Source organism: Micromys minutus, assembly GCF_963924665.1.
Source record: "Micromys minutus genome assembly, chromosome: 15".
Taxonomy (NCBI): Eukaryota; Metazoa; Chordata; class Mammalia; order Rodentia; family Muridae; genus Micromys; species Micromys minutus.
This window is the reverse complement of record NC_137984.1, coordinates 458,638-484,524: the sequence shown is the minus strand read 5'-3', so window position 1 is coordinate 484,524 and position 25,887 is coordinate 458,638. Positions and strand designations below refer to the sequence as shown.

General features: G+C 36.4%; 1 protein-coding gene across 5 annotated transcripts in view; it reads left to right on the top strand.

Moving 5' to 3' along the window:
• The window catches only part of PTPRK (protein tyrosine phosphatase receptor type K), a gene marked incomplete at both ends in the record, with an annotated part of 530,533 nt that overhangs the window by 239,341 nt on the left and 265,305 nt on the right, over positions 1 to 25,887 (top strand). For all 5 annotated transcript variants that reach the window (XM_080929566.1, XM_080929568.1, XM_080929564.1 and 2 more), the window contains 2 exons: positions 18,234 to 18,315; positions 20,243 to 20,358. In XM_080929566.1, the coding sequence (XP_080785692.1) occupies positions 18,234 to 18,315; positions 20,243 to 20,358 (198 nt within the window). The remainder of the gene's footprint in view (positions 1 to 18,233; positions 18,316 to 20,242; positions 20,359 to 25,887) is intronic.

Below are 25,887 nucleotides of genomic sequence, written 5' to 3'. Positions count from 1 at the left end.
CTGGAATGATTTCCTTCCCATATGCAGGCCTCTGGGTTCCTGTGTTACCTTCTTAGAGATCTGTATCATTGCTCTGTTTCCTCACTGCTTCCATGGCTCCACCTCCATGCAGTAAATTTCCTGTGATCCACTCTCTGTAGTTGGATGTTTTTCATAAATCATCATTTTTCCCTCATGTTGATAGCCTCTTGTACATTATTAGATAATTTGTATAAACAGTTGTCTTATATGCATGTATAAATGCTCTGCCAAAATGTCAGGAGACAAACTCAGATGTTAATTCCATGTTTTTCTCTTTTCCCTTTTACATATGCCTTGGATTTTTTTGTTATCAGTTATCTCTAGTATAAGCATAGACGTTGTTAGAAGAAGCAAAGTACCGCTATTAGCCAATTAGTCTCTGCATGATTAGCCTTAAGCTTTCATTGAGGTATTTTGACCTTTTCAGTGAAGTCAAATGGAGGTTGTAATTATTACCTTGTTTTCACTTAGTCCTGTTTATCAGTCTTTATTATAAATATTTCAAACAATTTGTGGAACCCATTTTTATCTTACAGAATAAAACAGAGTGTAGTGCTTTAAAAATGCCATTTAAAATAAAATTGGACACTTTAGTATTAAGATGATTTTATTTTTTACTACTTGGCTCCATGTGAGTCCTCAGACTATAAAGTTTAAATAATTCTTAATCCTAATTGATTTCCAGGTAAAACATATTCTATTCATTATTCTTTGCCACAAGGTCATCTATGAGCTCATGGCCAGCTAAATGTAAATCTGTTTACAGGTCAGCCAATCTTCCAGTTCTGAGAGCTGGAACTCTGAATGAGGTTAGTCCAGTCAGTTGTGTTGCTTTCTGGTGGCCTGCACTATAGAGATGATTAAAGATGAAATTACCACTGCCCTATCTGTAAAAACTAAATTAAACTTTTGAGTGAAGGGTGTGGAAAGCTGGCATTTGATTACCCAGACTTCACCCTCCTTATCTTACAGGGAAAGTTTATATTATTATTTAAATCACAAATTAAATCTAAATAAATCCTCTGTAGAACATTTAGTATTAATCTTAAGTATTTACTTTATTTTTCCATTTGGGATTTGAAAGGTATTTAAAGTTGCTGGACTAGTGCCACATGCATTTATTCTCAGCACTCTGGATTTCTCTGGGTTTGAGGCTAGCTTGCTCTACATAGTTACATAGACAGCCAGCACTACATAAAGACTCCACCTTAAAAAAAAAGATCAAATGACAGATAAGCCAACTCAGACACCCTGTTTGTAAGATAGTAATACATATATGATCCACAATACATACATGAAGTAATGCAGCCGTATAATCCAAACCTCCTTTACTTATGGTCTATAGTAGAAGGGCAGCATTGTTTCCTTGCAGGCTGCCTAAAAAGCCTGTGCTTGGGTGTGTTGTCAATACACTTTTGGTTTTGCTGATGAGATTCAGTCCTCCACTCTTCCTGTTGCTACTGCACCGACCTTATTTTTTGGTTGCAGATCAGTCACATCCTCTCATTTGTAAACCCATCCATGATGTTACGGTTACTTTACTGTCAGAAGAAAGGGCAGACTTAGACTGCTGCCTGCAAGTGGCCTAAAAGTCCCTGCGAGACAAGGCTCATCCTCTGACCACTGTCCTCTCTTAACTACATACCATTTGCGCTAATTGTTATGACTTCCTATTGTCAGTCTTTCAGAAATGGGCCTCATTAGGTAGGCAATTCCCCCCCCCCCCCCATCTTTATTTGCCTGCTATATGTAGTTTCTGGTCACTGTGACTTACTGCAAAGGGCTGTCACTTTCTAGGAAGCCTTTTGCTTCTCACTAGGTCGATACATTTCCTTCCTCCTTTGAACTCTGTGTTATCCTCTGACCTTGTTTTAACATCAATCTTTATGTTTGAGATTTCTGAATATGTTTGTCTTTTGCCACATTGTGACTCTTTTGAGGACAGGAATCAAATACTAGTTTTTCATATTTTATAGTTCATAAATGCTCATTTGAGTTAATATATACGCTACACATGCCCACATTTTTGTTGTAGCTGGGTATCTGGTGAAGAAACATATATAGCCTGATGTTTTGTGCTAAGAAAACAGTGCTGCAGTAAGATCAGTGTGTTGTAGGATCAGTTCTGCCAATTGGAGGACAAACTTCTGCAACTTCTCATTCAGTTTCTCCTCTGCTGATTGGAGAGAAGTCTAGATTGGGTAGTGAGTGCATCACCTGTGTGGGCATCACAGCAATTCCCAGGCCTTCTGTTGCCTGTAGGTCAGAGGACTACCTCTTGAGAGCATTTAGTCTGTTTTCTCGTAGTGATTTTCCTGCCCTCAGCATCTATATGGTTTATTGTTACTTGCCTTCAGCATCTATACAGATTATTGTTACTTGCCCATATCCAGTATCATTGTAAAGGTACAATAGGTTAAATATCTCCTGAAGACCCTGGGGTAGCCTCTGATCTCCACAGATTAGAATCTTTTTAAAGGTCGTATATCTCTGTGATGTACCAAAAAGTAGGTAGGCATCTTTCTGTTCTTTATACTAGTCATTGAAATAGGCAAGTAGTGAGTATGGTATCTCACAGTTTCCCTTAGTTCTGTTTAAAGCCTGCCAGTCAAATTAAGGCTTTATATTCTCTTGTCTTCAACCCACCAGATTCATTATCTCTCTCCATGTCAGATTAAAACCCCATTTTACTCCACTCCCTTTGTTTTGTATAGCGTTCAAAACCAATCTATGAACCAGTCTCACATTTTTAGTAGATTTTAAAAAATCTTTTTAATTGTACCAGCAGAGCCAAGGTATATTTTCCCTTCAGTATTATAATTTCTTAAACCTCTACCACTCATATCTCTACTTAATTGGTTGCCATTGACTAATTGTAGTCATTAAAAAGGATGCTGGCTTTGTGGGCCATTCCATTCTTGTTTGGATTGATGTAAGTTCATGCCTCTGAATATTGTAAATAGTAACATTTCCTTTTATTTTAAAACATTTATTTTTAAATTTAAAAGTCAGTATTTGCTCCACACGAAAACTATCTGCATACCTTTAAGAAATTAATTTAATCACAATCATAACTGTATTACCTTCTTGCTTTTTCCATGATTCTTCTTTTTATTTTTCTTCTTCTTTTTTTTCTTCTTCTTCTTCTTTTTTTTCTTTTTTTTGAGACACGGTCTTGCTATATAACCCTGGCTGTCCTAGAACTTGCAATGCAGACTAGGCTGGCCTCACACTGAAAGAAACCTGCCTGCTATTGCATACAAGTATTTAGATTAGACACATGTACTAGCAAGTTTGGCTTCCAAGATTCTTAAAATTTTAATTCCATATGTTGCTGATTTATGAGATATGAGTATATCAGATATTTATTTCAATATTTTGCGAAGAAGGAAATGAGCAATGCATTTTTAGTTTATTCACCTTAAATGGCTTCCTTAATTAAAAATCAATTCAAAATTCACGTGTGCTTTCAGGTTTACCCTTCATGTTGTTTATGAATAAAATCCTCGAGAGCTTTTAATTAGGTTCCTTGTCAAAAAGTTGTCAATGAATTTTCTGCTGCTTCTTACGGTTTTGAATTATGAATGGCCCTTTGGTTAACTTTAAGTTTCAACATCATAACTTATAATATATAATTATATTTAAATTATTTAATAGTTGTAGTCAAGGATACTGCTTTCCTTGACAGCTGGGTATTCTGAATGAAATAGAAAGTGCCTATAATCTTTCTATGCTGAAGCTGAACTAAGAATAGGTTAGCTAGCTATTCTGTGAACTTTGTAAAAACCTATTCCTACCAGAATCATAACTTAATTCTAACGAAGTAAAATTGACATTACCATGAATATTAATTCTTAAAACATTATCAGTTTTTACATTATCATGTCTTTGCAGCTATCCTCCCACAACCTAATTATACAGACCCCTGTCCCCACTCTCCCCCTCCAGAGCCTCACTCTACAGACCTCTGTCTTTCCTCCCCTCCACAGAGTCTCACTGTACAGGCCTCTGTCCCCCCATACTACCCAGAGTCTCACTGTACCGACCTCTGTCACCCACCCCCACAACTCTCACTGTACAGACCTCTGTTACCCACCCCCACAGAGTCTCACTGTACAGACCTCTGTCACCCACCCCCACAACTCTCACTGTACAGACCTCTGTTACCCATCCCCACAGAGTCTCACTGTACAGACCTCTGTTACCCACCCCCACAGAGTCTCACTGTACAGACCTCTGTTACCCACCCCCACAGAGGTCTCACTGTACAGACCTCTGTTACCCACCCCACAGAGTCTCACTGTACAGACCTCTGTTACCCACCCCCACAGAGTCTCACTGTACAGACCTCTGTTACCCACCCCCACAGAGTCTCACTGTATAGACCTCTGTTACCCACCCCCACAGAGTCTCACTGTACTGACCTCTGTCCCCCCAACCCCACAGAGTCTCACTGAACATACCTCTTTCCCCACCCCACCCCCAGAGTCTCACTATACAGACCTCAGCCTTGTGTCATTCTCCTGCTTCTTTCCTGCCCAGTGTTGGTGAGCACCACCACACCAAACTCACACTCACTGGTTGTGATAAAGCAATTGATTATGAACATGCTTGACTCTCTGATGTGATAGGATAAGTTTAGTTTCTGTGTTACCTTCTCAGTTTCAGTTAATCGCCTAGTATACTTAAAGCTTACTTTTTCTCCTTATGGATGTTGTTGTACGGATTCCACATGCAAAGAGATATTTACTATGACTGCACAGGTTGGACTTCTCTTTTTTTCCCCTTAATTGAATCATATGATTCTAAATTGAAGCCCATGAGACTTGACAATCACTTAAATTTGACTTGCTGTGGTAACCTGGTAGCAAAAACAGATTTTTTCCTTTAGATATAGTTGTGTGAGAATAGTGATATAGTTCGGCTGTGTGTAAGATTGGACTGTTGGTGCTAAAATTTAAACGGTTCTGCTTGTAGATTGTAGGAAGACAAATGGTGCATCTTGGGAAGTGAGGGAAAATGGTACTGTAATTTAGTGTTATGGTGATAGGAATAGAAATCTTACCAGTCATCTTTTATTTTTAGCTCAGACAAGTACCTATAAAATATAGCCCAGATGGGGAAGCTATGATAGTAAAGATATAGAAATTGCATTTGCTGATGAATTTTCTCCTATCCTTTACTTCCCACTTTTATTTTTATACAAAATCTTTTATGCTGAAAGTTGCTTGCTTATGTATCCAAGGACAGATCTACAGAGTGAACACTATCTTTTTCCCTTTCCTTTTCTTTTTTCTTTGTTTTTTTTTGTGATGTGTTCTGATTGTGAATTATTTCAACATACACTTATTTATTTTAAAACAGATGCATTTATTTAATTTATGAGTATACTTTAGCTATCTTCAGACAGACTTGAAGAGGGCACTGGATTTCTCTTACAACTACTAAATATGTGGTTACTGGGATTTGAACTCAGGACCTCTGGAAGAGCAGTCCTTGCTCTTAACCACTGAACCATATCTTCAGCCTATTTATTTCGTGATTAAAAATGCATTTCATTGTCCTCTGCTGATTGGTTCTCTCTGTATTGAAAAACTCCAATCTAACACAAATTAGGATATACTTTGGATATTGCTTTATATTTTATGCTTACTTCTAAATGTATCTTTATTTGTTGTTGTGGTGACTAGTTTTTTTGATATTGCTAATTGTTCTGATTTAGTAAGAATGTCAAAATTCATCACCGTTGGTGGTCTAGAACATACTATGTAGACAAGAATGCAAGAATAGTGTAGAACTCACTATGTAGACAAGGATTGCCTGTAACTCACTATATAGACCAGACAACACTATTTATTATTTACTATGTTGACAAGGGTGGCCTGGAGAGCACTATATAGATAATGGTCAAGAGCACTTACTGCATTTGCAGAAGTAGTTCAGTTCCTCATGAATATCATGACTCACACCTGCCTCTAACTCCAATTCTTGGAGATCTATTACTATTTTCTGGCCTCTGCAAGCACAAGGCTCATATATGTAGTAAGAATACATAGTGCAATTAAACACTTATAATTAAACGAAAGTAAATGTTAAGAAAAATAAATTTGGATTTCATTACATGCCATTATTGCTGCTTAGATTCAGTAGGCATTTAATTTGACTGCCTTAATTACTCTCTCAAGCAGCTAAAAGCCAAGAAATGGAGCTGTATTTTCTTTTCTATGTACTTGATATATGGTATTGTCGATTCAGGTGTACATCTCCTTTAGATATCAAACAAATGGCTGAACCAATACACAGGAATTGCTAAAAATTCATTGGTTTCAGAGAAACTTAAGGCCTTCCATTGAGTTGTTTATACAAGTTGGATTCTTAGAAGGGAGCTATTACAAGAGACAGCAAGTAAGCTGCCCACACATACCCTAACACACTGCCCCTCTTTTGATGCCTTCTGCTAATATTTAGCTGAGTAAAAAAAACTGTAAATTGATCATGGGTCTGCAGCCACTACCTCGGGAACTGGGAGCTGGTGACAGTAGCTTAGACTATTGACATCATCTGTCCTTCTGTGTTTGCTTGTCTTTACATGTTCAGGAAGCAGTCATTCATAGTAGAGGGCAGACAAGATTGCTCCATGAGTAAATATCCAAGCTTGACACCACAAGCTCTGCACTTTTTGTTTTTCCTTTTCCTTTTCCTTTTTGAAAATTTTAAATCATGATAAATTTGTATTTATTACAAGTCAATATATTAGAAAATAATAGAATAATGGACATATTAAACAGTGAAACATGATAGAGGGTCCATTAAAGCTTAACTCATCTTTTACCAGGAGCAAAAGAAATTCAACAACAGCAACAAAAAAAAAATGTTGTTTTTTTAAAATAATCCTGGTCCAACTGAGCTTCACCTATTAAAACAAAACAAAGACTCTAAAGGTAAAGCTTGAGACTTACATTTTTAAAAATAAAATTTATTTCAAAATAGATCATAGAAGTAAATGTTAAAGCAAGACTATTAAGCATATATATATATGTGTGTGTGTGTGTGTGTGTGTGTGTGTGTGTGTGTATAAAATGACAATAGCTCTGTGTGGCTCTGTATTGCCTAGAACATTGAAGTCATGATATCTGAAAGAAAAAGAATTAATAAGTTTGAGTTTATTAAAATTATAAATATCTTGATTTATGAAAGACATGTGAAACAGCAAAAGAGCAATTTAAAGACTGAGAAATATTTTTGTAAAATGTATTTGAAACCTAGACTAATACTTTAAAACATACAGACCATTATTAAACCTTAACAATGAGAAAATTTTAAAGAAGCAAGTGATAGAAACAGATATATCAACACAGAACTGATGATATACCTGCAAATTAGGTTACAATCAGATACCAGTGTATACTAATTAAGACTACTATTTCTTACAATTGGTTATTCTGGTGCCAACACTGGATGTAAAACAGCAGGGATACCTTTTCATTTTCAAAATATTTTGCTTTCATTCATGTATTTAGAACATGTGGCTTGAAGAGGTGCACATCATGTGTGAGGAGGTAAGAGGCACTTTCCTTCTAACATCAGGGGTCTGGGATTGCACTCAGGTCATCAGGTTTGATGCCACAAGCCTGGACCTGGTGAGCCATTTCACAGTCCCCAGAAGTAGAGGTTACTGTGCGGGCAAAAGCCCAAATATTTCAAACTCTTTAACAAAGATCAACATAGTTACAAATACAATCCAGCCATTGACTTCATAGCTCTTTATCCAACTGATTTATGTTACATTTAGATCTGCACATAAATATATCACTAGAGATGACTATACATGAATATCATCACCAAAATCAGAAGCAATGACAGTGGCCATTAGTAGCTGAATGACTGAACAGTTGGCAGTAGATTCATATAACAACATAATCTTTCTAAATTAACAAAAATGAATTATCTATTAAGAGGCACTTGTTTATATTAAATACAGATTGCTATGTTAAAGAGCCTACAACCTGTTTGTATTCGATGTAATGCCTTGACACAGTCTGTGGTCAGGCAGTGAAACTATTCTGTATGACACTGTGTGATTGGATGGTATAGTCTACATAATGAAATCTCTAGGATTTCACAGCTCAAAATTATAATTTTCATGTATGCAGATTAATACATTTAGCAATATTATCTGGGTTTGGTGGTTGTATATGGGCTGGACCTCCAGGTGATATAGTCTCTGGATGGTCTTTGCTTCAGTCTCTGCTTCAAATTTTGTCTCTGTATTTTTTCCTGTGACTAATTTTGTTTCCCATTCTAAGAAGGACTGAAGGACCTGCTCTTTGGTCTTCCTTCTTCTTGAGCTTCATGTGGTTTGTGAATTGTATCTTGGGCAATCCAAGCTTTTGGGCTAATATCCACTTATCAGTGAGTTCATAGCATATATGTTATTTTTGTGACTGAGTTACCTCACTCAGAATGATATTTTCTAGTTCTATCTATTTGCCTAAGAATTTTATGAAGTCATTGTTTCTAATAACTGAGTAGTATTTCATTGTATAAATTTACCACATTTCCTGTATTCATTCCTCTGCTGATGTGCATATGGGTTCTTTCCACGTACTGGCTATTATAAATAATACTTTGATAAGCTAGTAGAGCATATGTCCTGGTTATATGTTGGAACATCTCTTGGGTATATTCCCAGGAATGGTATAGCTGTGCCCTTGTGTAGTAGTATGTCCAGTTTCCCGAGGAACCGCCAGACTGATTTCCAGAGTGGTTGTACGAGCTTGCAATCCCACCAACAATGGAGAAGTATTCCTCTTTCTCTACATCCTCTTTCCTCACATCCTCACCAGCATCTGCTGTCACCTGAGTTTTGTTCTTATCCATTGTGATTGGTGTGAGGTGAAAATCTCAGGGTTGCTTTGATTTGCATTTCCCTGATGATTAAGGATGTTGAACATTTCTTTAGGTGCAATTCAGTAATTCCTCAGTTGAGAATTTTTTCTTTAGCTTGTTATCTAATTTTTTAATAGGGTTATTTGATTCTCTGGATACTAATGTTTTGAGTTCTCCATATATATTGGATATTACCCACTATCAGATGTGGAATTGGTAAAGATCTTTTCCAAATCTGTTGGTTCTCTTTTGTTATATTGAAGCTTTGTCTTACAGAAGCTTTGCAGTTTTATGAGGTCCCATTTGTCGATTCTTGTGCTTAGAGCATAAGCTACTGGTGTTCTGTTCAGGAAAATTTTCCCTGTGCCCCTGTGTTCGAGGCTCTCTTATTATAGCTTTTCTTTCCCTCACATAATCATATATCCTGTAGTTGTTTCCTCCTTCTCTCAGTTTCTCCCCATCTCCCCTCCCATCTGGATCCATCCTCTTTCTGTCTTTCATTAGAAAAAAGCCTTCTAAGGAATAGTGATAAGATAAGATAAAATGAAACTAACACATTGGAGTCAGACAAAACAAACAAACAAAAGGAAAAGAGCTGGAGAGAAGGCATATAAAAACAGAGACCCACTTGATCAAAGACTCAGGAATCCTATAGAAGATATACTATAAGCCATATTATAGCCACAAAAGATTTGTTGGATAAGACAGAAGAAAAGTTGGAAGGAAAAAAATCATATAAATAACATAAGATTAAAAAAATATATGAGATAAAATGTATGGTGAAAATAAAAGAAATGGCCTGACTGGGAAGTGTGAGAGAAAGAACCGCTTTTATAGATGCCACGGAACTTATTTTCTATTGGCTGTTTACTGTTGGACATGTTTGTTTACTCAATGTGGCTCATGAGTTCCATTCTAAACAAAAGGATTGGTCTGCAAATTTTACACACTCATACACACATGCCCACAAGCACACACCCACACACACACACACACACACACACACACACCACAATACACACAACATATACACACACAAACACACAAATACATCCAAATATACAAGCAACAAACATATACATATACACATGTGCTCATAGACAAATGCAGAAGTACAGATATATGCACAGGTGTACACACACACACACAAAATTAAATAAAAGTAATGAATTTTATAAAGAAAATATGCTTCAAAAGAGATGCAATTCTTGAAATTTTAGTTTTGCTTAAGATACTCTACAGAAGATCTTTTGGGACCTCTCAGGAGAAACGGATGCCTTATGGTGTTATTTAACTATTCATGGGAAATAAATTATGTTTTTATGATTCCTAAATTGCTGTGTAAAATTATCTCTAATGGTCTCAAGGGAACATCAGTTTATTATGTCAACAAAATTTTGTGCTAGGTAAAATGATCTAGATACCCAACCCTACCTTTCCCTGGGAGATAAAACAGTTAACTAGAATCCACTGATATTAGGTAATTTCTTTTTGCCACATATTATTACATATTTCCACCCCTGTCAACAGAATTCTAATGGTTCAGTCATTATGTACAAAGCACGAACCCTCATTGCCTCATGTGACCTTGTATATTTCACTAAAGGAGATAAACAACTCTTTTTTTTTTAATTGAACAACTTTTTTTTTAAAAAACAAAGATAAATGTACAGATTTTAAACATTTTTGCATAAAAGTATACAAATACATTTTTTTCAGTACTTGGTTTTTTTAAAGGTTGATAGTATGCATTAAAATCTTACTAGTTACAATGACTATAAAGTACATGTAAAACAAGATGTTACCTGGAATTAGTCAAAGTTTTCTTGGTGTGTAAAGATTAAACATAATGGTTTTTCATTTTCTTTTTTTTTTCTTGAACATTATATAGTCTGTGAGTTGTTGCTGGGGTGTTCTGAGCTTTCTGGGGTTAGTATCCAATTATCAGTGACTGCATATTATGTCTGTTCTTTTGTGACTGGGTTATCTCACTCAGGATGATATTCTCTAGATGCATCCATTTTCTTAAGAATTTCATAAAGTTATTGTTTCTGATAGCTGAGTAGTACTCCATTGTGTAAATGTACCACAATTTTTGTATCCATTCATCTACTGAAGGACATCTGGGTTCTTTCCAGCTTCTGGCTATTATAAATAGGGCTGCTAGGAACATCGTGGTGCAAGTGTCTTTGTTGTATGTTTTAGTGTCTCTTGGATATATACCCAGGAGTGAAATAACTGGGTTTTCAGGTGGTACTATGTCCAATTTTCTGAGGAATCGCCAGCCAGATTTTCAAAGTGGTTGTACCAGTTTACAACCCCACCAGCAGTGGAGAAGTGTTCCTCTTTCTCCGCATCCTTGCCAGCATCTGCTGTCTTCTGAATTTTTGATCTTAACTATTCTGGTTGGTGTCAGATGGAATCTCAGGGTTGTTTTGATTTGAATTTCCCTGATGGCTAAGGATGTTGAGCATTTCCTTAGATGCTTTTCAGCCATTTGATATTCCTTGATTGAGAACTTTTGTTTAGCTCTATAACCCATTTTTAATAGGGTTGTTTGATTCTCTGGTGTCTAGCTTCTTGAGTTTTTTGTATACCTTAGATATTAGGCCTCTATCTGATACGGGGTTGGTAAAGATCTTTTCCCATTCTGTTGGCTGCCATTTTGTTTTCTTGACTGTCCTTAGCCTTACAGAAACTTTGCAATCTTATTAAGTCCCATTTGTCAATCTTTGACAATACAGCTCGAGCCATTAGTGTTCTGTTCAGGAAATTTTCTCCTGTGCCTATGAGTTCTAAAGATTTCCCTACTTTCTCATCTAATAGTTTCAGTGTACCTGGTTTAATGTGGAGATCTTTGATCCACTTACACTTGAGCTTTATACAAGGAGATAAGAAAGGGTCTATTTTCATTCTTCTGAATGTGCCAGTTGGAACAACAGCATTTGTTGAATAGGCTGTCCTTTTTCCATTGAATGTTTACAGTTCCTTTTTCAAAACTCAGGTGACCATATGGGTCAGGGCTTGTTTTTGGATCTTCTATTCTATTCCATTGATCCAGGTGCCAATTTCTGTACTAGTACTATGCAGTTTTCAGCACAATTGCCTTGTAATATAGCTTGAGGTCAGGAATGGTGATTCCGACAGATGTTTTCTTGTTGTTGATAATGGATTTCGCTATTTAGGTCTTTTGTTATTCCAGATGAAATTGCTCATTGCTCTTTCAACTCTATGAAGAATTGGGTTGGAATTTTGATGGGAATTGCATTGAATCTGTAAATTGTTTTTGGTAAGATGGCCATTTTTACAATGTTGATCCTTCCAATCCATGAGCCTTGGAGATCTTTTCATTTTTTGAAATCTTCCTCGATATCCTTCTTTAGAGATTTGAAGTTCCTGTCATATAGTTCTTTCACTTGCTAGTTTTACTGTGTCCTTTTTCAGTTGGTACCTATGGGTATTTTTGTACAAGATAGGACCTTAGTTTTATTCTTCAGCTTTCTTTCAGGCAGCTTGGCCACACACAGGGCTATAGCTCTAGTGCTGTGTGTATGGTGAGACAGAAGAACTTTGAGAAACCAGTAGCTTTGTTTAAATGATTTTTTATAATAATCATACTTTGAGTATAACTTTTCAAGGGCACCTTTGGTTTATTCCTTCAAATGCTCCTTTTTCTTCTGTAGTCATCACACTTTGATATCCCAGCATCCTCTTCTACTGTAGAGAGTCTACCTAGAAGGCCCAACATTCTCTTCCAATGTTATATCATTATCATCCTCACCATGGAATCCTCAAATATTTTCCATCAATATAATCTTTATTAACATATAACCATGGTCAAGGATTTCTCCTTTTAAGAAGACATATCTTTCCTTTGAAGTTTTTTGGTCTTAGACCCTTCATTTAATTCCTGTGTATTTATTCATGCTTCTTTTAGAAGGATTAGAATGTTAACTAACCCCGTTTCTTCCTCTTCTCTACCAATGTGGTCATGGTACAGAATGGTTTAATTTTTGCCCTCTGGCCTAAGGAGCACTGACTACAGCGTTCTTTCCATTCCCCCTTTACCCAGTAGTTGAACAAGATCGATTTTGATAGCTTCCCTGCTTCTTTCAGACCTTGCCCTTTCCTTTCCTTCAAGGCAGAGTTTTCTTTTACATCTTGTAGTTAATGCTATCAGTATCCTTGTGATTTTCTATTCATCCACTTTGTTCCCATAAGTTCTGAGACTTAATATTTCATAAGTAAATGCCAATCCAAAAGCTTTGCTTGTTCCTCAACTAGTTTATAACTTAATTACTCGTTTATTTATTCTTATCATGCCACATGACTGATGACTTTGTCCTCATTTTCATGTGGCCATCTTCTGTCTCTGGAGTGAGTCTCCTTCATACCTGGCACTTTTCCCAGAATCCCTTCTCCCTACCAGACGCCCCACCTTCTAATCTTGCCTCAGCTCATTGTCCAATAAGCTTTTATTGACAAATGAATGCTTTTATACAATTTACAAGAAATAATCTCTACAACATCCCTACATATTTATATCTCTTTTTGATTCCTGACCTTCTCACCCTCTTTTCCTCAATGCCATCAATGTAGACTGTACAAGGAAAGAGGGAAGCTTCAAAAGCTCAGCCTTTGAGGGTCAATAATGCTCAAATTGATGTGAATAATTCCAGTATTGGGAAGCTGAAGCAGAATGACATTTGAGGTCATTCTGTGTCATAGAGCTCCTTCGAGGTAAGTCTTGTAAGACTACACCTCAAATAAAAATAAACTACGAATGTTCATGTAATGAAGTTCACATAATGAAGAGAAGTCAGCAGTACAATATTGATTTAAATTGTTTATAAGATGGTTGAAGATCGACCTGCATGCTTGAATGATTGGACTTTGAAGGTCTCATGTGTGATGAGAGATACAAGAAACATGGACTCTGCTGTAAACTTCTGTGGTGGGAGCCTTAGTCACATTTATATGGATTTCAATTGGCCATCTTTATCATTATTTCCGTCTGCCCCCTTTATAATGGAAGACAATGCCTAATCACTACATTTTATTTTAGTCGTACAATTTCCTATTTAAAAGTTCAAAACCACAAATTTAATATTGTAGGAGTAAAATGGAAGATTATTTTATATTCTTTGGAAATTGGCTGTGTGCTTCATGTTTTGGAGAGGATTTGGAGGAAATTTGATTTCCAAGCACTTGTTTTTAACAGGTACTCCCCCACCCCTGGATTGTGAAGGCACTTTTCATATAGAAGTCTCTGTGGTCCAGGATCTGTGCTGTTTCATATTCATTATCTCAGTTAATCCTTCACAAAGCTCTGAGGTAGATATTAATAGTTCCGGCTATAGGAGAAGAAACTAAAGTTTAAATTTTATATGAGCTAAAGCTATGTAAGTTCATTTATTTAAGTTTTTATGTGATTTGAAGTGATAATTAAGGATGTGAACTCAATATATATTTGACTTTGGAGCTTAAGAATTTACCACAAGGATATAGTGAAGGAAAATTAAGAGTGGATTTTTTTTTTTCATTTCTCTAGTGCTCATAATATCTTACATGGTCTTTCATACATCATTTCCTCATTTTACTTAGACCATTCAGTCTTCATAGAGATCTTGTTTAATAAGTGGAATCAGAGGAGACCAGGTGAAGAACTATATAAACCAGTATTCAGCTGATCATTTAATTTACCACATGGACCACTAGATACAAGCTGGCTGACACCAATTTTAGTGCTCACGATGTGAGATGTTTCCTCCTCTACATTAATCCCATTTGCCAGAGGATTAGATTGTCCTTGTTCTGTAGGGAATACCACTTTTTGCTCTCCCACTTTAATTCAACTTCATTTATTTAGTTAATAATCCAGGAATGTTGCTGGATTAGCAGAAATTTGATTAGAATCTTCACCTTCAGTATTTCAGGTAATGGAGTGGAGGAGAAACTGCAAAAAAGGTGGAACCCCATGCACCCCATCCCCAGGGCATCTCCAAGGACAGGTTCAGACTGACATCTGGTGTGGCATCTATAGCTCTCCTCTTCCCAGAAGCCTCTGTCTACTACTTGACACCCACATTAGCTCTGACCTGAAGATTAGCTTCAGCATGCTACATAATTAAACTGTTTGGATTGTTTCCCATGACTGGATAGAAGAGCCTCACAAGGTGAGGGCTCTATGAGGTGATAATGCTGATTTTGAGTCTAGTAGTGACGGAACTCGAGCTCAGAATTTTCCTGAAGCTTCTGTTAATGAGGCAAAGACAGCGCTTAGTAGAGAAAATGAGGTCACTAGAAAGAAAACTTACCCTTTGCCCTGCTTTGATAAAGAGCCAATCATTTCACCCTCTTTTAAATCCAGGCCTAAATTTATTGTCCTGAATAAACCTCAATTTAATTGAACAAATAAGTTTACCTCAAGGGTGTAGTAATCTTGTTTAAAGTCACGTTTATGGGGAACGAGGGAAGTTAGAGAATTAAGAAGTAACACTAAGATATGTTGAGAAGTTAAAATCCTTGAATTGGTTCCGACAGCAACAAACTGAAATAGCAATAATGATTAGCTGTTTAGGGACATGCACTTTATTTATTAAAATATGCTTTAAGAAGCCAGCATTCATTTTTTATTGAAATATGTACATTACATTTTTTAGAAGCCAGCATTCTTATGTTTTGTTGAATACTTACTTCCCTTGAAACACTCTCCCATGATCAGATTTCACAGCCCTTACATACAGATACTACAACAATAGTCACACTAATGGCATTCTCCATTCACCACTCTTTAAACTTGATCACAAAAGCAATATTATACCTCTATAATATACATATTGTGGGCCTGGGGTTTTCTGGTTTCTGACCTTCTGAAGAAGTGGACACTAGGGAAGCTGGAGGTCCAGTGTGGATTTTCCATGCTGACAGGCCAGTCCTGTATCTCAGCACCTCAGTGGAACATTAACTTTACATTCTGTTCTGTATTTCTCACCAAACTCCAGTTCATGTCTCAAGCCAATGTGGTTGTTGTGTTGTTCATACTAAATGCATTTGCTTAAAGGAAGAATCATGTGCTGGTGAGGACATGCTCCCACCTTCCCTCACAATGCCATGCTTTTTTAGATTAACTGTCTTTCTCTTCTGAAGCACTTTTTCCCTCCTCAAAGACCACATTGCCTTTTAGTTTCACTTCATTCTAGTAAATTCTGTAGTCACAAAGGACACAGTGGAAATAGGAAAGAGTGATCAGGAGAGTTTATGGCTGGAGTGGATGAAATAAAAGAGGAAACACATACCCCCGCCTATTTTTCCCTATTTTTATTGACTTTTGGAAGATAAGAAATATGGCAAAAGAATGGGGCTTCATGTTAAAAACTCTGTCATTCTACTCCATTATATCTCATCACTATGCTAATTGAAATGATAGTAGTTTCAGTCTATTTAAACTTTAGATTCTATTTAAATAAAATCACCTGGACTGTTACTTTCTTCCCATCCATCCATCCATTCATCCATCCATCCATCCATCCATCTATCCATCCATCCATCCATCCATCTACCTGCTTATCATACTAAAGTAAGCATGTACATGCATGGTAGTTTAGGATATTGCCTTTTGTAAAGTTTGTATTTAATGAATACTATCACAGGTCTCACTAGAGAAGCATTAGACACTTTCTCTTTATAGTAAGACTATGATCTGGCCAAGGTTACCAAAAAAAAAAAAAAAAAAAAAAAAAAAAAGCCAGTAGTAAATCTAACAGGGTAGAACCACAAGGCCGGAAAGCTAGGGAAAAATAGAACCCAGGGAGTTTGGCCAGGTCAGTACTGGCAAAACACTGATTGGTAAATCCACAGAGTTGCAATAACAGAACACAGCAGGTATTTGTGTGTCTAATAGACACAAACTTAAGAGCCCAGAGAATTTCCAATACCATCTGCTGGTCTCCAGCTATGGTTTCTCCCTCATAATAGGAATAGTTGTTAACTTGGGAATCCAGCTGTGGTTCTAATAATATAAGCTAGTGGAAGAGTGGAAACCATGGATCATGAAGAGGATGTAAAAAATCTAATTAACAAATTACAAATTTGGGAGGTTGAATTTTAAAAGAAAAGATTGAAGGAAATAACTTCTCATACAGAACATAGTCCAACAAAAGCCTCTGTTGGTTTTGAAATTGGTAGTTGCTTGGTAACTATTCCAGTGTTTTCTTCTCTTCCCTTCTCTCACTCTTTCATCTGGCCATCACATTAGCTTCTAGCTCATTTCCTTCCAGTTCAGTTCCCTTCCTTTTAGACTCACTGGATCTACCTCAGAGCTGTCTGGAGATAGCTAAGCACTCTCCCCTGCAAATGCCACAAGGCAATCAAATTTAAAATGGTAAAATGTATTTGGTAGTGACCTTGTTCTTCAGATTTTCATGTTGTCCTTTATTACTGGTCTGACCTGGTTTCCGTCTTTCAGCTGGCAGTCTGTGTTAAGAACCTTTGACTTCGTCCGTGTTTCTCCACACCTACTGAATCAGCACCTCTGTCTTGACTGTTTCAAAATAATTATTATTTTCTTCCTTTGGTTATTATTTAAATTCTGTCATTTCTACTAGAAACTGCCTGTCTCCTCCTTTTCGATTGTCTCCCACTTAATAATCATTTTTCCCCAGTTGGCCTCATTTTATATTACATTGTTATTTTAAACATAAACTCCCATTGAATTTCCTAAAGTGCTTTCAGAATAATCCACAAATATTCTATTTAATTCTGTGAATAAAGGAGTCAAATAGAACCCTGAATTGCTGAATGCTAAATCTGCTTCTATCTTGGAAAATTGCTGTACAAAACATTATTTTAAAAAAATGACTGAACATAATTTTCTTAAATATAGTGTGTGTTTGTGTGTGTGTGTGTGTGCGCGCGTGTGTGTGTGTGTGTGTGTGTGTGTGTGTGTGTGTTAACTAAACTCTATAATAGGACCCTGCATCATGGCCTCTCTCTTTTTTTTTTTTCCTGAGAATTGATTATTTGTGACTCTTAACAGGTAATTTTCTGACCTAAGAGGTAAATTATCACAAAGTCCCAAAATAGTCAAAATAGTACATGCTTAAGCATATTGGAACTGTGTGAACTAAATAGTTTAATTACTATGCAAACTCTACTGTGTTTATATGCAGAAGGCTTAAGATATTGAAGTCTATATAAGATACAGTTAAAAGTTCATAGTAGAAAAAGAAATCTAATTTTCTTTTAAGGCATTATAATTGTCTTCTACTGTGGACATTCTTTACAAGCGACTGCGGTGAATGTTTTCCATTTTTTCCTGGCAGGTAATATTTGAAGCTGAAGTCTCAGGAGGGAGAAGTGGTTATATTGCCATTGATGACATCCAAGTCCTGAGTTATCCTTGTGGTAGGTTTTGATTAAGAGTTGTATTTTTCTCTGTCCTTTTAACACCTGTCCTGGACTGGCAGAGGCTGTTGATTGTTTATGGCCTGGCCATTGTTGCCCATTATCTTGTTATTCCCAGTCTTCCTGGAAAAGAGCACCAAAATATTTAGTAGCATTTTGAAATCACAGATTTTTCAGATTTCCAACTTCATGTATGGCGGTATTCTTTCATTTGTTTTCAATTAGTGTTAACAAAAATGTAAGTGCACACTTAATCCCACTCAGATGTTTTGGGTTGTTGAGGTATCTTACAATTTAAATTTTGTATGGGGCACAAAAACAAGTAACAAATCTGCGCTCAGTAACAGGCTAAGAAAAAACTGTCTTGAATTTGATCTGCTACGTTAAAACTGGAAGAAATAAAGAAAATGAATGTACTCAACTCATTGCAAACTTAGGTCTACATTTTTATTATTATTCTAAATATCTGAATTAATCTGTATTAAAAATAATATTAACTTTGTTTTGCAAAATAAAGTCGTTTAAAAAAAATATTAAAAACATCAGGGTTTATTCACACAATTTTTTGAGGTTCTTATACAAACACTCATTGTTTCTCAGACTTCACAGTTAAAATTCTGTTTAATCACATCCCCCAAAACAATTATAGCAATCATTCAGGAAGGTGAGGTAGATTTACAGACACCAGGTTAGACTTTCTTCATATGACTTCCCAGCAGAAAAATGTGATAGTTCTTGTGTAAGAGAACTTCATGCTCCATAGTCCTCCTTGGTGAGCTATTTCTAATGCATGGGAAAATGGATTAATAAAGTTAGTGTACCAGGGGCAAGCTTTGTGCCTCAACTGAGTGGTTACATCATGTTAACAGTGAAGAACACATAGGCTATCTCTGTTCTGGATAATCGAATCTAGACTGGGGCATGTGGATTTGCATTTCTGCTCAGTTTTGTGTGCTGCTGGAGAAAGTCGTGTCAAGCAAAGATCACATTATTTATCCTGTGTGTTATATGCTCAGAAAGGTAACAACCTGATTCTGCTCCAAGTTCAAGTTAGTTTGTAAACTTCTTTACTCCATAATGTAACTGAACTTTATTTCTCTCTGCCTTTCATGTCTTATATGTCAGATAACAAAGAAAGGCTTTTGTGAATAAAGAAACTGAGGAACGTGAATTGGGCAGAACAGTAGCAGTTGCATGGTGTAGGCCTCTTGAAGACATTTATCATTGTTCATATTCACTGAGGCTTAACTTGGACTGTGCTTATTTTTCTTTAGTAAACACTGATAGGGATTCAGATTTGTAAGGAAATTGTACCAAGAACTGATTTGACAGTCAAATCACACATGTAAAACTGCATGACTACAGACATCACTTTTGTTGGTCTGATAGTTTTTGGGAACTTGCCCATGGCTATAAGCAAACACGGAGGAGACACTCCATTTTTCTAAATAAACAAGCATGTCTTCTTCTCTGAAGCACAACTATTAAAGTTTGAAAATCTAAAATAACAGTCAGCTTGTGGGTAAATAGTTAAGTGGCCACATAGCTGTCTGGTATGTTCCTGTTTCATTGCATCGGCTTACTTTGACATAACTGTTATTACTATGCATTAACCTATGCTACAGCAGCCATTGCAGTATGCTTACTAGCACTGCATATTCACTCTTCATTGATCCATCTCTAAAGTTACTATGTATGGACATATTAAGAAGAAAAACTGTGAGCATAAGAGCAGAAGCAGTGTGTGTGTGTGTGTGTGTGTGTGTGTGTGTGTGGTCTAGAGGAAAAGAGCATCTAGGCCCTTCTGAATATTAATGTGAGTCAAAAGTAGGCATATTGAGAACAATGTTCTTCTGTGACAAGCAGCTTGGCATATCTTTTCTCAAGAACAAAACCTGTATTTCCCCTTTCTCCTCTTTTTTAACAGATAAGTCTCCCCATTTCCTACGCCTGGGGGATGTGGAGGTCAATGCAGGGCAGAATGCTACCTTTCAGTGCATTGCCACAGGGAGAGATGCTGTGCATAACAAGTTATGGCTGCAGGTAAGATCCCCTTAGCTGCTGAGCTAACAGGCTTGGATTAAAAAATGCTGTACTGTTTGTGCTTGTGACCCTTTCTCTCACCTGTTTCTGTCCCACGAATGTGGGCAGGCTATTTGGATGAGTGTGTTTGGCTGACTGGAGATTACTAACATATTCTTCACTTTTAAATAATCTGGCTAAAAATGCAGGTAACTATTGATACTGGTCTTATGTCTAGCAATATTCAATGATTCTCTAGTATTAGGCTGAAATGCTGAAGAAAAATTCTCTGGATACTTTGAAAAGGCAGTAAAAATGAAAATTTTTCTTAATAAATATTTTGAAAAGTGAACTTCTAAGAAGATAGTGTTTATGTGGGAACTGCCAGACGTTCTTAGGATGAGAAATTACCATGAGCATTTTGAGAGGGAGCATAAAAGAGAAACAATGAACATGTTTTTTTATTTGCTTTTGGTTTTTGTTCTTTCTTTCTTTTTTAGAAGTTTGTGTATAAGAGTTACTTGTAGATCTGACATGCATCATCTTTCTTGTACATGTGAAATCCTTAATAAGTCCTTATTGAATTGATTGTTATTGACATAGATTGCAGTCTATGTTGGAGAAATGTACATGTCACGAAGCTTCAGAATCAGAGAAAAATCTGTAGAGTTTAGAATTGTTTTGCCTTCAGAGAAAGTACTAAAGGTGTTATTTTCACTGTTATGTGCTTGGAGGAGAGACATGGTGGGAGGTGTGTGCCAAGGGCACCTGAAAGACCAGAAAACTGGAGCTAGGAAAATTGTCTATTTAGTTGACCATTTAAAGGTCTTTCTAATCTTTATAACCTGGGCTTGTATTTTATTTTAAACATGTGTGTTTAAGTAGGTAATGTGTAGATGGCCTGAGAGGTGGACATTGGGAATCTTCTTTTATTGCTCTCTACATTATTTTGAGAGAACTCCCAACGAACCATGGAATTTCACGGTAGGCTAGACTGACTTGTTTGTGAGCTCAAGGTGTTGCCTGCCTTTCTCTCTTCAGTGCTATTCATGTGCTGTCACAGTCACCTGTATGTTGATCTTTCTTCGGTCTCTGAGATGAGTGCTTTACCCACCTCTGCCCTGTGGATAGTCTGTTTTTTGATTTTTTTTCTGCATCACAGTAAGGAAAAGGATTTAACTTGTTTATAATTTGAAATACATGAGAATCCCAGTAGATTTCTAAAAGACACACCAATAAAGGTTAAGTTAGTTTTTTGTACATGGACATCCTGATTTATTTTTGCTACATTCTTCAGAGTACTGCAGTTAGTGCTAGGGGTACTTATTAGCTTTCTTGTATACGGGGACAATGCTTGTAGTTCATCATCATTAAAAGCAAATACAGTATAATGTCTCTGATTACTGTTACAGTTATTACAAATGTCACCCAATTCCTGTGTCAGTCTGATTGTACGTGAGCGGAGATGTACATCACATTACATCAATCCACTTATCACTACTTTTGTAATTTATTTGATTTGTAGTTGTTACAATACTTTCTCTTTGGCCCACATTTGAAAAGGAAAAAAGGGGAAGAGGGTTCCTTCTATTTTCCTCTCTCCATGTTAATTTTTTCCTATCTATGGTTATTGGGAATTAGAATATTTTTCCCTGGGAACATATATTATAATGTACAATCTGTTTTGTGGACTAAATGCTGAACCCATTTTCTCACACTTTAGTCTGTGAGTGGTTTAAAATTATTTCTCATAATTTTTCATGCTCTTTTTTTTCAGTGGGAACATTGGTTGATATTTGGTCTTAGCTATGAGACTAATATTGGGGAAGCAGAAATGACTATCCTTCTAGCCACGGGTTTTATGCTCCAGGATTTAATGTGACATTGAAATAAAAAGGGTTCTGTATTCAGACACCAGCTGGCCTGTGGCAACAAAGCCTTTCTGGACAGTGTTGGTCCAAGCAGGCTGTGGAGGAAACACTGTTCATTTTTGTTGTTTCCTTCTCTGTGGATTGGTTCATTTTATTATAGTGTTTTGAAATTTTTCTTTCTGCCATTTTCTGAGCAGTAATGGTAGAAAGATCTGGAAGTTTTACTGTTTACTTTTCCCCTCCTTGGAGTCTTTTGCATTGGCCCATGGAAGGTGATTTTTTGTTTGTTTCCAATTTTGACATGGTCATTGCCTGGCTCTCCAGCCCTGTACAAGTTTTCCTTGCCACTTTTTTTAGTAATGCCACATAAATTTCCTTAATATTTTTTTCTGAAACATTCTTCACACTCAAAAGATATATTAAAATATACCATTTATATTATTTAGTAATATTTTATAGAAAACATTTTTAATAAAAATTATGTGTATGTTTAGCCTTTGTCATATTTTGAGACAGTATCTTATATATTGCCATGCCTTTTCTAAATCTCATTGTGTAGATCAGTCTAACCTCGAACACACAGAAATTTGCCTGCCTGGGTTTCATCAGTGCTGGGATTAAAGGCCAGCACTGATGAAACCCAGTATATCTGTGGATCACACACTCATTTGGTTCCCCAAGATGCCAGAAGAGGCTTTCTCTGGGATTGGAGTTAACAGATAAATGTCAACACTTATTTGTGTACCTGAAATTCGACCCAGGCTCTCAGAAAGCACAATAAATGTTCTTAGCCACTGAGCCATCTGTCTAGTCCCTGAAATAAAACATTTTTGTAGTAGTGATATATAGAGGACTGACTTTCTTACCTATATATGAGTCAATTAGAAATTGATTATTAGTACAAGAACTAATCTTTTTTTTTTTAGATTTTTTTCTTACAACTTTATTTTAAGAAGAGATGCATGTACAAATTTTTAAAAGCATTTTGACGTATAACTCTATGAACATATTTTTGTCAGTACTTGATTTTTTTAAAGGTTTGATAGTATGCATTGAAATCTTACTAGCTATCATAAGCATAAAGTACATGTAAAACAAAATGCATCATGGAAATAGTCAAAGTTTTCTTGGTGGGTATAGATTAGACATAATAAATTTTAAATACCAAAAATTGACACAAGGCTATCTTCTTAGCTCTTGAGTTATTATAAAGTCTAGGTTTACCTGACTCTGAGTAAGTGCTATACAGTTGTTGTTGTCCCCCCCCCCCCCCCCAAATGGACTGAGGCTTTCACTTTTTGGCTTTTCTTTTTTTGAGCTTCATGTGATTTGTGACTTGTTTCTTGGGTATCAGAGCTTTCTTTGGCTAGCATCCAATTATCAGTGACTGCATATTATGTTTGTTTTTTGTGATTGGGTTACCTCACTCAGGATATTCTCTAGATGCATCAATTTTCCTAGGAATTTCATAAAGTCATTGCTTCTAATAGCTGAGTAATACTCCATTGTGTAAATATATCACAATTTTTGTATCTATTCATCTACTGAAGGACATCTGGGTTCTTTCCAGCTTCTGGCTATTATAAATAAGGCTGCTATGAACATGGTGGAGCATTTGTTCTTATTGTATGTTGGAGCATCTTTGGGGTAAATGCCCAGAAGTGGAATAACTGGGTCTTCAGGCTAGGACTATGTCCAATTTTCTGAGGATTCGCCAGATTGATTTTGAGAGTAGTTGTACCAGCTTACAACCCCACCAACTGTGAAGGAGTATTCCTCTTTCTCTGCATCCTTGCCAGCATCTGCTGTCATCTGAGTTTTTGATCTTAGCCATTCTGACTGGTGTGAGGTGAAATCTCAGGGTTGTTTTGATTTGCATTTCCCTGAGGACTAGGGATGTCAAGCACTTCCTTAGATGCTTCTCAGCCATTTGGTATTCCTTAATTGAGAATTCTTTGTTTAGCTCTGTACCCCATTTTTAACAGGATTGTTTGATTCTCTTGATTCTCACTTCTTGAGTTCTTTGTATATATTGGATACTAGACCTCTATCAAATGTGGGATTGGTAAGGATCGTTTCCCAATCTGTTAGCTGCCATTTTGTTTTCTTGACAGTGTCCTTAGCCTTATAGAAAAATTTCAATCTCATTAAGTTCCATTTCTTGATCCTTGATCTTAGAGCTTAAGCCATTGGTGTTCTGTTCAGGAAATTTTCCCCTGTGCCTATGTGTTCTAAGGTTCTCCCCACTTTTTCTTTTAATAGTTTCAGGGTACCTGGTTTAATGTACCAGAGATGTTTGATCCACTTGCAGTTGGGCTTTGTACAAAGATATAAGAAAGGGTCTATTTTCATTCTTCGGCATGATTAGTGCCAGTTGAGCCAACACCATTTGTGAAAGAGGCTGTTTTTTTTCCATTGAATGTTTTCAGCTCCTTGATCAAAAATCAAGTGACCATATGTGTGAGTGTTCATTTCTGGATCTTCTATTTTAGAGCTAATCTTTTTTTGCCAAATGTAGTAAAAACATAACTAAACAGGAAGGATTGTGACTCCATAGTGGACTCAGTCATTGAAACAGATGGTAAATTATTTTTATTTCCTATAGGATATAACATATAAAGTCAGGATACTGGATTCTGAGTGTATTTCTACTATCTTGCAACCTTATAGTGATGGACTTAGATTTCATTGGCCCATCTGAGCCTTTATTTTCTTATCTGAAAAAGAAGGTATTTGGTGGAAACTAAAGTTCTTCCTATCTATAAAATGTAAAATTAGGGCTTTATATTATTTGTGAGGGTGTGAAACATGGCTTTAATAACCTTCTTTTGTTTGATGGAATAATGTAAAAACTTTATGCTATTAGTTTTATATGAAAAGAAATGGTCTCTTAAATTAACTTTCATTGTAAGAGCAAGTGCTTAAAATATCTGCCCAGAATTCCAAGAAGGAATGTACTTGAATCAACTCAGTTAAAGTTACATATTCTCTCATAGAGGACATGGAATAATAATGGGTCAACTGGGTGCTGCTATGGGACAGTTAAAGTAGTAATCAATGGGCATGCTCCTAGGTCCTCCACACAATCATTTTGTAGTGTTTCAGTTAGCAGAATGTCTCAATATAGGCTTAAGTAACAAAAGCTACAGTGGCTTCCCATACTCAATTTTGAAAGCAAACCTACTTGCCACAGCCTTCCCCAAAGTGTATTTAAGTGATTCCTCATCACAGCTGTCCTTTCCTGAGGTCCAGTATACAAGTACACCTGAAGCATATCCTGTTCCTCTAATTGTAGTTTGGAGGTTGTGATGCTCGTTTCTAAGATGTTTTATAATCTCAATGGGATTCCTGTTAGGTGAATTGTGAGGTAATGGGGAATGTAGCATGTTCAGAGATATTAAATTAAACTAGAGCATTTTGCTCTTTCGCTCATGGTGGTTTTAGAAAGTTAGGTAAGTAACGATCTATGGGGTTATTTGACTGATGTCCAAAGATAGTTTTGCACTTAGGTATATATAAAACTATAAAAATGTGTAGCTCAAATTCAACGTCCTTGTCCACAGTGAATAAACCCACAGTCCATAATGAGGTTTGTAGGAACACTTTTAGAAACGGCCAGCAGGTAACAGAATAGAAGCACAGTAAAATCATGAGCCTTTCTGGAAGACAGTTTTTTAAA